Below are 12,255 nucleotides of genomic sequence, written 5' to 3' on the forward strand. Positions count from 1 at the left end.
CTGCCGGGGGGCACCGGGGGGTCGCGGGGTTCCCCGCCCCGTGCTCGGGGTAGCGCGGCTGCTGCCGCCGCAGCTCCTCGGCGCGGAGCGGCCCGAAGCCGAAGCGGGGGTCGGGCGGCGGGTCCCCGGGCCGCGTCTGTTGGTGTTGTTGTTACGGTTCTCCTGCGGGTCCACCACCAGCGGCCGGTCCAGGTGCGTCTTCATGTCGGGGCGCAGGTGGCGAGCGTAGGGCACCTTCCAGCGCTCCTCGGGGTCCAGCTCGCTGTAGAGCGCCTCGCGGCTCGCCAGCAGGTTCTGCTTGCGCAGCTCGCTCGGCGCTGCTCCCACACCGACTTGGAGGATTTCTGGTTCTTCTGTTGCTCCTTCCTGCAGCCCCCGGGGGAGCGATTGGGTCGGGAGGGGCCAGGGAGTGGAGGGGACGGGGTTGGGATGGAGCCGGGGGTGAGTCCGGGGTGGAGGAGAGGGTGGGATGGGATGGAGATGAGGGTGGATCCGGGGATGGATTTGGGATGGATCTGGGATGAATTCGGGATGGAGAAGAGGGTGAGGATGGGATGGGGGCGAGGGTGGATCCAGGGATGGATCTGGGATGGATCCACGGATGGGTCTGGGATGGATCCGGGGCGATCCCCACACTCACATGGCGGACATGTTGGCTGCGGACAGCGGGCTGACCTCAGCCACCTCCTTCGCCTTCTGCAGCGCCAGCTTCTGATTGGCGGCTTCCTCCTCCTCCTGCTCATCCTGCAGAGCCCCAGCGCCGCATCCAGCCCGACCCCGAGACCCCTCAGACCTTCCAAACACCCCCCAAGATCCCCCAGACCCTCCAAACATCCCCCGAGATCCCCCAGTCCCTCCAAACACCCCCCGACACCCCCCGAGACCCTCCAAACGCCCCCCGAAACCGCCCCCCAAGACTGTCCAAACGCCCCCAGACCCCTGACCTTGGTGAGCTCCTGCGCGTTGGCCAGGTTGTCCACGGCGATGGCCAAGAAGACGTTCAGGAGGGTGTCTGCGGTGGTGTCAAGGCAAAGCGGGAGCCAGCACAGCCCCTCCCCTCCCAGCCTCCCCCCGAGCCCTCCAGAGCTCCCCAGGACCCCTGGGATACAGTTGCCAAAGAGGGTGAGGACAATGAAGTAGACGGAGAAAACCATTCCGCCCTTGACGCCGCCCTGAGATTTGATCCCGTCGTACATCACCGCATTCCAGTCTTCTCCCGTCAGGATCTGGGGGGAGGGAGGAGCCCTGGGGGCAGCGGGGACCCCCCACGAGCCCCCCCGAACCATCGGGACCCCCCCCCCCCCGGGGGTGGGGCCTACCTGAAACACCGTCATTATTGCTGCTGGGAAAGTGTCGAAATTGGTGGGAGGGGTCCCGTCGTCAAAATTGAACCTGGGGAGTTTGGGGGGGGGGGGCAGCGGTGGGGGCCCCATCTGCAGCAGGTGCCCACCAAAACAGGGAGCTGGGGGCACAGAGACACCCCCCGGGTGTGGGGGGACACCCCCCTCTCCCCATCCGGTCACTCACTGTCCCCCGAAGAGCTGCATCCCCAAAAGGGCGAAGACAACGATGAAGAGGAAGAGGAGGAAGAGGAGGCTGATGATGGATTTCATGGAATTCAGCAGGGACACCACCAGGTTCCGCAGGGAAGCCCAGTACCTGCGGGGAGAGGGGGCGTTGTGGGGTGTGGGGCGCATGGGGGGCTGTGGCGACACTGGGGGGACACGGGGAATTCGGGGCTCACTTGGTGACTTTGAAGATGCGCAGTAACCTGAGAGCTCGCAGCACGCTGATCCCAAAGGATGTTCCCGGCTTCACAACAGCCCAGATCACCTCGAAGATGCTTCCGATGATAACCTGGGAGAAGGTTAGATGGGATCATCCCATTGATCCCATTGATCCCATCCCATTGATCCCATTGATCCCATCCCATTGATCCCGTCCCATTGATCCCATTGATCCCACTGATCCCATATATCCCCAAAACCCCATCCCATCCCAAAACCCATCCCAAAATCCTATCCCATTGATCCCACTGATCCCATTGATCCCATCCCATTCTGTCCTGTCCCGTCCCATCCCATTGACCCCATTGACCCCATTTATCCCACCCCGTCCCATCCTGTCCTGTCCTATCCCATCCCATCCCAATGATCCTGTTGACCCCATTGATCCCATTGACGCCATTGATCCCAATGATCACATTGATCCCACTGATCCCATCCCATCCCAAATTCCCGTCCCATCCCGTCCCACTCCGTCCCGTCCCGCCACTCACGGCACAGTCGAAGCAGTTGAAGGACGAGTGGAAGTAAGGCCGCGTCCCCAGCCCATACATTTTTATAAACATTTCGGACATAAAGAGTCCCAAGAAAATGAATTCTGCATAGTCTGGGGAGGGGGGACACGAGTGAGGGGGGGAACAGCCCGGAACTCCCGGGGGTCCCGGGGATGGGGGACCCAGTACAGGGGGGATCCCAAAAGGAGATCCCTAAATCTTGGGGAGTTTCCCATGAGCTGGAGAGATCTGGGGGGCTCAGGAAGACTTGGAGGGCAAGGGGTGAGTTTTGGGGGTCTCCAGGGTCCTGCAGTGGGTTTGGGGGGACTCTGGGGGGTCTCTGGGGATCTCTGAGTGTCTCAGAGGCTCTCAGGGGGTTCTCAGGGGCTCTCTGGGTGTGTGGGGGGGTGGGTCTTGGGAGTCTCGGGGGTCTCTGGGGTTTATCAGGGGCTCTCAGGGGGTCTCAGGGGTTTCTCTGGGGGTCCCGTTTGAGACTGACTCACAGAGAAGTCGGAAAGCCAATCTGGCTGGTTGTAGAGAACGATAGCAACACACAGGGTGTCTGTGGGGGTCTATGGGGCTCTCAGGGGGTCCCGGGGGGCTCTCTGTGGGTCTCTGGAGGTCCCGGGGTGTCTCAGGGGTTTCTCTGGGTGTCCCAGTCCGGGATGACTCACAGAGGAAGTCGGAAAGCCAATCTGGCTGGTCGTAGTGAACGATAGCAACACACAGGGTGTTGAGCGCTACCAGACTGAGCACGGTCCAGTAGAAGGCCTGAGTTTTCACCATCCGCCGGATGTGGAAGCGCATCCGCCGCTCCCGCTTGTGGAAGAAGGTGGCGTTCTCCAGCTTGGCACTTTTGAGGCTGGCACGGGCGAAGGGGGACCCTGGGGGGAGCGCTGGGGTCACCCCAAGGTATTCCCCATGTCAACCGTGCCACCCACTATCCCCACATCATCATGGGGCACCCCAAATCCCCAGAATGTGACCCCAAACCATCCCTGTGTCACCCCAGGCTGTCCCTGTGCCACCCACCACCCCCAAATCATCATTAGGGCACCCCAAATCCCTGCACTGTCACCCCAAATCACCCCTGGGGCACACCCAGACTCCCAGAGTGTCATCCCAGGCTGTCCCTGTGCCACCCCAAACCATCCCTGGGCCGCCCCCCACTCCCAACCATTCCCCACTCCTCCCCCTGCCCCTCATAGCCCCCTCCCCGCCGTGTCCCCCCCGCCGTGTCACCCACCCATGGCCGCGATGTCCCCCAGCTGCTCCTCGCCCTCCTCGGGGCTCAGCAGGTCCGTCTTGCTCCTCTTGCTGGTGGCCCTCCGGAGGGCTCCCGCATTGGGGGGGGGCACAGGGGGGCGGCAGTCAGCCGGGGGGCCCTGGCGGTGGCCCCGGACCAGGCGGGGGCCGCCCCCCGGGGCGGGTTGGGGGGCGGGGGCTGCGCACTTACCATCGAAGGGGCGCCGGGGCTCGGCGTCGGGCTCGTCCTCGGCCAGGATCACCTCTTCTGAGGGAAAGCGGGGGGCTCAGAGGGGTTGGGGGGCTCAGGGGGGCTCGGGGAGCTCAGGGGAGAGGCCTCGGGGGAGCTCAGGGATGGGATTGGGGTCCCCCCTCGGGAGCCGGAGTTTGGGGTTTTTGGGAGCGTTCAAAGGGTTTGGAGAGGGTTGGGGGGGATTTTAGGGGTCGGGGGGGGGCAGGTGAAGGGTGGGTGGTCCCGGGGGTCCCCAGAGGGCGGCTGGGAGGTGTTAGAGGCGATTTGGGGTCGGAGGGGATGAGTTGGGAGGGGGGGAAGAGGGTTTGGGGGGACCCCAGAAGATCTCTGGGTGGGTTAGAGATTTGGGGGGATTTGGGGTGGACTGAGGGGGATTTGGGGTGGGCCGAGGGGGATTTGGGGTGGGCTGAGGAGGATTTGGGGGGATTTGGGGTGGGCTGAGGGGGATTTGGGATGGGCTGAAGGGAATTTGGGGAGGGGTCCCAGAGCATCCCAGGGGGTTTGGAGAATATTTGAGGGAACTTGGAGTGGCTCGGGAAGAGATTTTGGGGGCTGGGTGGGGTCACGGAGATGGGGGGAAGGTTTGAAGGTTTCGGGGTGTGCAGAGTGTTTTTTGGGGGGGCGGTCGCGACCCTCACCCGCCTTGGAGATCCACTCCATGTATCCGTTGAGCTCCCGCTCGATTTGCTGCTGCCGCCGCAGCTTGAGGAACGCGCGCCGGTTCTCCACGCGCTCTCGCTCTTTGGCAAACTCCCTGCCGGAGTCGGGTCAGCACCGGTACCGGGACCCCCGGGACCCCCCTGAACCCACGGGAACCCCCCCGAAACCCCCCGGGCCCCGCTTACCCGGACAGGACCCCCAGCACGAGGTTGAGCATAAAAAAGGAGCCGATGATGATGAGGGGGATGAAGTAGAGCCAGTTCCAAGTGTTCCCTGAGGCGTCGTTGCTCTGGGGAAGGGGCGGGGAACGGGGTGGGGAGTGTCCCGTGAGTTTAGGGGGACGGGGTGTCCCAGGGGGCCCCTTGACCTGGGGGGGGGGGGTGTCCCAAGAGGATGACACTAGGTTGGGGGGAGGGGACAGGTGAGAACAGGGGGGCACCGGGGGAGCACCGGGCGGAGAAAGGAGGGCACTGAGCGACACGGAGTGGCACCGGGCGGGTACCGGGCTGGGACAGGGGCGATACTGGACGGCACCGGGAGGCACCGGGAGGCACCGGGCAGGGAACGGAGGGCACATCGAGGGCACTGGGCAGCACCGGGAGGCACCGGGCAGGGAACGGAGGGCACATCGAGGGCACTGGGCAGCACCGGGAGGCACCGGGCAGGGAACGGAGGGCACATCGAAGGCACTGGGCGGCACCGGGCGGCACCGGGAGGGCACCGGGCAGGGAACGGAGGGCACCGGGAGGGGCCAGCCCTCACATAGTAGAGGAGGTCGGTCCACCCTTCCATGGTGATGCACTGGAAGACGGTGAGCACGGCAAAGAGGATGTTGTCGAACTGCGTGATGCCGTAGTTGGGCCCTTCCCAGTATTTCTTGCACTTGGTGCCGTTGGGACAAATCCGGGCCGGCTCGTCCGTCCCACAGGGGACCTCCACCTTGATCTCGTCTGGGGAGCGGGTGTGCTGCTGTCTGGACCCCTTCTGTACCCCCTAAAATGTCCCCTGCCCGCCCCTCCCGCTCCCGCCGCGCAGGGCGCGGACAGAAATAACCGCGGCCAATTAACGGCTTCATCAAGGGAGAGCAGCAATTAGGACGTTCCAAATCGAGCGCTGGCCCCCGGCCCGGGGAGATTTGGCGCGGGAGGAAAGGATCCGGTCCCCGCAGCCCCGCTCCCAACTTCGAGACCCCCGCCCGCCTGGGAGGGAAACTGAGTCACGGAGGGGAGCGGATTCGGGGAATTTGGGGGGATCCAGGGGGAGGCAAGGGTGGTGGGAGGAGGTTTGGGGGGGCTAGAGGGGATTGAGAGGTGCTGGAGGGGGGGTTGGGGTGTTTGGGGGAGGGACTTGGAGGGGATTCAGTGAGGTTTGGGAGGTCGGAGGGGATTTGGGGGGGTCGGAGGGAATTTGGGGGGGTCGGAGGGAATTTGGGGGGATTGGGGAATCGGATGGGATTTGGGGGGAGGTTTGCCCGGACCCCCGGGGGTTCCGGCCCTACCCGTGACCAGGTCGAAGCAGGTGGTGTGGAATTTGCCCATATAAAACTCTAATCCTATGATGGCGAAGATGAGGATCGCGAAGAAGAGCAGGAGCCCGATCTGCAGCAGCGGGATCATCGCCTTCATGATGGACTTCAGCACGACTTGTAAACCTGTGGCGGCGGCGGCTGAGCGGCCACGCCCCCCGAGACCTCCCCCCCCTTCGGGACCCCCAAATCCCCCCCAGCGCTCACTTGGGATCCCCGAGACCAGTTTGAGGGGCCGCAGCACACGCACGGCCCGCAGCGTCCGCAGGTCGAACTGGGAGCCCACCGAGGCCAGGATGCTGCGGGGGGACAGGGGGTCAGCGGCTCCGGTGACCCCCGGCTGGGCCACCGACAGGGGCCAGGGACCCCCAGAACGGGCCCAAGGACTGCCGCTGGCCCCACGGCTGCCAGGAGCCACCGGCGCGTCCTCCATGGACCACCGTGAGCCCGTGGCCGCGGGTCCCTGACACGAGCCACTGTGAGTCCCCAGTGCAGGGCAACGAGCCTCTGGCCACTGTGAGCCCCCAAATCTTCATCACACGGTCATGAGCCCCTGCCCACTGTGAGCCCCCAAATCTTCATCAGATGTCCACGAGCCCCTGGACCCCTTGAGCCCCCACATCCCTGTCACACGGCTGCTAGTCCGCGGCCACCGCGAGCCCCCACATCCCTGTCACACGGCCGCTAGCCCGCGGCCACCGCGAGCCCCCACATCCCTGTCACACGGCCGCTAGCCCGCGGCCACCGCGAGCCCCCACATCCCTGTCACACGGCCGCTAGCCCGCGGCCACCGCGAGCCCGCGGCGGCGCTGTCCCAGCCCCCGCGAGCCCCCGTGTCCCCGCCGCAGGGCCACGTGCCGCGGGGCCGGCAGCCGGTGCCGCCAGCGCGGGCGGTCGCTCGGGGCTATTTTTAGCCTTTTCCGGCGATGCTGCCGGTGGTGGCTGATGCCAGCGCTGGTCCCAGCCCGGGGCTCGCGGCCACCGGCCAGCACCGGCCCCGGGGGCCGGGGGTGGTGCGCGGGAGCCAAAGTGGATCCGGGGAGCCAGAGGGGGTCCGGGGGGACCCCGGGGGTTCGCTGGTGGCCCCGATGCTGCCGAGGGTCCCCTGTTGCCATGGCAACCGGGTGGCGATGCTCATCTATCACCCTCCCAAAATTGCGGTCAGATCCCTCCCCCCTCCCCGTGTCCCCCAACACCCCCAAACACCAATTTATCCACTCGCCCTCAGCCCCTGCCATTCGCCCCCAAACACCCCAATCAATTCTCTCCCAGTCACCCCAACTAATTCTCCCACTTCACCCCAATTAATCCATCCCGATCACTCCAATTAATCCATCCCAATCACCCCAATTAACCCACCCCCACACGCAGGACAGAGCCCCCCAAAAACTAGAGTCTCAGTTTCCCCACTGAGGAAGCACCGGACATGGGGCTCTTTGACCGGGGGTGTCTCTGTGACCCGGGGTCTCTGTGACCCGGGGGGATTTCTGTGACCGGGGATCTCTGTGATGAGGGGGCTCTTTGCCCGGGGGGGGGGGGGGTCTCTGTATCTCGGGCGGTCTCTGGGGGGTTTCCGGAGCCCGATGGGGCCCGCAGCTGCCGGTGGCGGTGGGGGGTTGGTGGGTGTGCCGCGCGATGAGTGGACACCGCGGGGACACGTTGTGACAGCGCCGCGAGGCCCCCGGGGGACACGGGACAGCGCCGGCCCCACACACGCGCGGGGACACGAGGGACACGTGGGTGGGGCACAGGTGGCGAGGGAGGGGGCGGGTCCCACACCCGAACACCTGCGCGGGGGGACGGCCCGCATCGGTGACGCGTTTCTGTCCCCAGAGAGGGGTCCCGGGCGCCCCTCACCCCGTGAGAACCACCACGAAGTCCATGACGTTCCAGCCGTTGCGCAGGTAGGAGCCTTTATGGAAGGCGAAGCCCAGCGCGATGATCTTGATCCCGCCTCGAAGCAGAAGATGCCCGATGAAATACGTTTCCGTGTCGTCCTAAGCGCGGGGACAGTTGTCGGGATAGGTGCCAGGGGACAGCGGCCACCCCCTGCCCACCGAGCGTGGGGTCAGCGCTGACCCCGGCCCCTCCAGCCTTCCCCAGGTGCCCCGGGAGGAGGCGGCGGCGCCCCCGGCGTGGCCCAGATTCCCAGTAAGGAGGGAAACTGGGACACCGGTGGTTCCGGGGGGAACTGGGAATCGTGGCCGGCGTGGGCCAGTTGCGGGCTGGAACCCACCCCCCACCGCCATCCCCAGCCTGCTTGCCCACGGCAGGGACCCCGCGGTGGGCTGGGGACCCCCGGTGGAGCCCCCAGAACCCTCACCAGAGCTCCAGGAGGGCCCAGGAACCTTTGCTGGAGCCCCCAGGGGGTGGCGGAGACCTCCCCAGGAGCCCCCCGGAGTCCTCCGTCCGCCCCCCTCTCACCAGCCCGCTCCGACATGGGGGTCTTGTCCTCGTCGGGCAGGTGCTGCTCCAGCGCCAGGACGATGCAGTTCGCGATGATGGTGGCTAAAATCATGTATTCAAAAGGAGTGGGGGGCGAGTCAAGGAAAAAAACGGGGCTGGGGGACTCGCAGACTGCACGGGCGGGGGGAAACTGAGGCAGGCGCGGGGCCAAGGCGCTTCCCGTGCCCCCTGGTGTCGGCGCCCGCGTGGTTCGCAGCTCATTAATTAATTCCCTCATCAAAGCGGCGGCCGCGGCCTCGGCTGCGAGGCGAGATCAAAGCGGCCCCGGGGGCAGCGGGACCCGCCCACGACCGGCTCTGGGCCCGCGGGCATCGGGCGGTGCCATCCCCGGGGGCACGGGGACGCCTCCGTGCCCTGTCCCGTGTCCCCACGTCCTGCCCCTGTCCCCTGCCCCACATCCCACTCCACCCGTGTGGCCACGGTGGCCACGAAGTGCGCACAGAGATGAGGCCGGGGATGGCTGCGGGCCCCGCGGGCTGGCACGGCCCGAAGTGCCCGGCACGGATCTCCGGCGTGGCGGCTGCTGTCCAACATGGCCCTCTGGCACGGGAACAGCTGTCCAGCACGGCACGGCCAGCCCCGCATTCCGGCACGGCACGGCGCCCCAACAGCTCCCTGGCCACGGCTCGGCTCCCCGGCACAGCCTGGTACAACCGGGCCACCCGGAACGGCACAACCGGGCTATTAGGAACGGCAGAACCGGGCCACCCAGAACGGCCCACCCCGCTCCACCGGCCCGGCCCAGCCCGGCCCGGTTATACGGGGCAGCAGCGGAGCGACGATACAGCGCGGGCCGAGCACGGACCGAGTCCCGGACCAGCACGGCTCAGCCTCCCCGCCGTGGGGCTCTGCGCCCCCAAACCGATACCGGGGCGCGGTTCCCCCCTGCCCTCCGCGTCGGCTCCCCTCGGGATCCCCCCAGGACGGGATTTTGGGGGCGCCGTGAGCGCAGCCCCCGGCTGCCGCCGCCCCCGAACCCGGGCCCGGCGTGGGAGTGCTCTGCGTGCCGCAGGATGGGGGGGGGGGGGGACGGACGGGGGCGATGGGGGATGCATCACCCTCCTCCTCAACACCCCAAATCGTTCCGACACTCCCAGATCCCCGCCCGGCCCCTCCGCGGCTCCCCGGGACGCCCGCGCCCCTCCCTGCCCCGCTGCGGCACCGGGAGCGTGGCCCCGCGCCCCCCGCGACTCGCGCCCCCTTTGGGGGGCACCTCGGCTGTGCCCGCGCCCCCAAAGTCCCCCCAAAATCTGCCCCCCTCAGCTGTGCCTCAAAACCGCGTGGGGACCCCCCCCTAGCCGCAAGGGAGAGGTGGCAGTGACTATTTTTGGGTTAACAGCAGCTGTTTTGGGATGGTGGGGGTCTTTTTGGGTGACAGGGCTTTTTTTTGGGGTGCTGCTTGCTGCCGACCGAGGTGTTTTAGGGGGCAGAAAAGGGGGAAGGGGCTCGGAGGACCCCCAAGGGCAGCAGCGCCGGGGCTGCACCTCCCCAAAACAGCCCAAATAAGCCCAAAATACCCTGAGCCCCCCCAAACACCCGGGGGGATGTATCTGGGGACTCCTCGAGGATGGGAATGAGGGGGACAGGAGGGTTGTGGGTGGCGGGAACTCGAGGGTTGTCAGCTCACACATCCTCCCCAAAAATGGGGCACCGGGAGGTGCTGCTGCAGTGGGGTTCCCCTTTCCGGACCCCCAAAAGTGAGCCGGACCCCCGGTCTGGAGGTGGGATGGGAGGGCAGCAGGGGCACGGGGACCCCAATGCAGGGGAAGAGAAATGGGGTCCCCAATTAATGGGGTCTCCAATTATTGGGGTCCCCGATTAATAGGGACAAGACAGGGGGTTGGAGACAGGGAATGAGGACCCCAAAAGGGACCCGGGGACCCCAATGCAGGACAGGGAATTGGGACCGGCAAAAGGGGCCGGGGACCCCCCCTGCAGGTCACAGGGACGGGGATGTTGGGTGAGGACCCCAGTCAGGATGGAGTGACCCCAACACGGTTTTGGAAGTCCCCAGAGCAGGGCAGGAGATGCGGGATGGGAACGAAGTGAGGACACGGGGTGGGGACCCCGGTGCAGGACACGGTGACCCCGATACGGGGACGGGTGACCCGATACGGGAATGGAGAGATGAGGCACGAGCCGAACGGGGACCCCAGTGCAGGGCAGGGAAACGGGGTCCTGGCTGGAGGTCAGGGGATGGGGACCCTCATGCAGCTCAGGGGATGGAGCCAGCGTCCGGGAACCCCCAAAATGGGGATGGGGATCCCAATACGGGGCTGAAGAGCTCATGCAGGACACAGAGACCCGAATACGGGCTGGGGACCCCAGTGCAGGACAGGGTGACCCCAGTGAGGGCCGGAGGTCGGGGCTGGGGGCTGGGGCCGGGCTCCGTGTGTCATTCCCGGGTTCCCAGCAGGAACTGTGTGCCAGAGCCGGTCCCCCCGGCCGGGGGGCCCCCCAGAAAGGATATGGCCATTCGGTGATCTTTTTGGGCGTATTTCCTCACCACGTTGTCCTCGCTGAAGAGGAAGAGCGAGCGGTTGACGGTGAGGCAGTTCTGCCGCACCGGGATGGGGTTGTACAGGGCCATGGTGCGGGCGCGCTGGGCCATGGACTGCTTGTAGAGCCTCTGTGCCCCGGGGGGGCCCTGCCGCGGGCCCCCCCCCCGCGCCCCGGCCCCCCCGCCGCCGCCCCGGGGCCGCTCCCGCCGCTGCCGGGCCCGTAGCGGGCCGCCACCTCCTCTCCGAAACGAGCCATCCCGCCGGGGGGGGGGTCACGCTGCTGAGGCCGGCACCGTCGAGGAGCTCATCACATCCCATGGGCCCCCCCCAAAATTGCTGGGGGGGGGAGCGGTGTCCGTCCCGAGCGGAGCGCTCAGGCGGCGGACGGCAGCGGTGCCGGCATCCCGAGCATCCTCCGGTGCTGCGCCGCGGCCCCCCCGCGGGCCGGTGCGGCGGGGGGGGGGACCCCCGGTACGGGATGGGGTGTCCGCGGGATGCGGGGGTCCCTCTGCTGCCGAAGCCGGAGGGGGGTCTCTCCTCTGCGGTTGCCCCGAAGGATGGGGGGGGGGGGGCTCTTCTCTTGCGGTGCCCCCCCCGCAATCCGGTACGGAGGGGCTGGGGGCCCCCCCAGCTGTAGAATGGGGGTCTCCGACGCTGCGGCTCCCGACGCGGGGGGTCCCGGTATCCCGGAGGGCGTTGCGGGGGTCCTGGCGCTGCAGCTCGCTGTGCCCCGGTTTCGGGGGGGGTCCCGGTGTATCGGTATCGGGAGGGCCGAGCCCCCCCCCCGCTGCGGCTCCCGATGCCCCGGTGCGGAGGGGTCCCTTCGCTGCGGCTCCCGGTGCCCCGGTGTGGGGTACGGGGGGTCCAGGCGCTGCGGCTTCCGTGTCCCCCCCCCCCGGAGGGGGGTTGCGGTAATTTGGGGCGGGGGGTAGAAGGGAAGAGGAGCCCAAAAATCTCGGGGGTCGCTCAGCGCATCCCGGCCGTCCCCGGCCCGGAGCATCCGCCGAGAGGAGAGGAGGGGGGGATGGGGGGAAGGTAAAAAAATGCCCCCCAAAAAATCCCCGAACGGCCACAAAATCCAAAAGGGTAGGAAAAAAAAAGGCGAAGGCGGCGGCGGCGGGGGTGGCGGCCCCGGTCGGGGCGGCGGGGCCAGGGCGGGGGGTCGCCGTCAGCCCCCGGCAGCAGCGGGTGGCGGGGCCCATCGGCCGGGCTGCGGCAGAGTCGCGCTGCTGCTGCTGCTGCTCCTCCCTCCTCCTCCTCCCCCTCTCCTTCCCCCCCCAGTACCCCGGGAACCTTCCTCCTCCTCCACCTCCTCCTCCTCTTTTTC

At 67.2% G+C, this 12,255-nt stretch overlaps 1 protein-coding gene across 1 annotated transcript; it reads right to left on the reverse strand.

Annotated features, from left to right (window-relative positions):
- Nucleotides 1–12: 12 nt before the first annotated feature.
- CACNA1A (calcium voltage-gated channel subunit alpha1 A) lies at nt 13–11,453 on the reverse strand (the record flags this gene model as incomplete). Its single annotated transcript, XM_079332484.1, is given in 24 exon segments — nt 13–138; nt 141–314; nt 317–366; nt 641–744; nt 945–1,012; nt 1,109–1,226; nt 1,320–1,392; nt 1,528–1,659; nt 1,745–1,857; nt 2,279–2,391; nt 2,953–3,162; nt 3,525–3,616; nt 3,734–3,791; nt 4,415–4,530; nt 4,622–4,725; nt 5,199–5,386; nt 5,935–6,087; nt 6,169–6,260; nt 7,819–7,958; nt 8,386–8,388; nt 8,390–8,522; nt 10,901–10,917; nt 10,919–11,091; nt 11,094–11,453. Coding segments are annotated over 24 exon segments (2,641 nt in total), but the record flags the coding sequence as incomplete, so codon positions are not given.
- Nucleotides 11,454–12,255: the final 802 nt, after the last annotated feature.

Source organism: Erithacus rubecula (assembly GCF_903797595.1).
Source record: "Erithacus rubecula genome assembly, contig: scaffold_318_arrow_ctg1, whole genome shotgun sequence".
In the NCBI taxonomy this organism is placed as follows: domain Eukaryota; kingdom Metazoa; phylum Chordata; class Aves; order Passeriformes; family Muscicapidae; genus Erithacus; species Erithacus rubecula.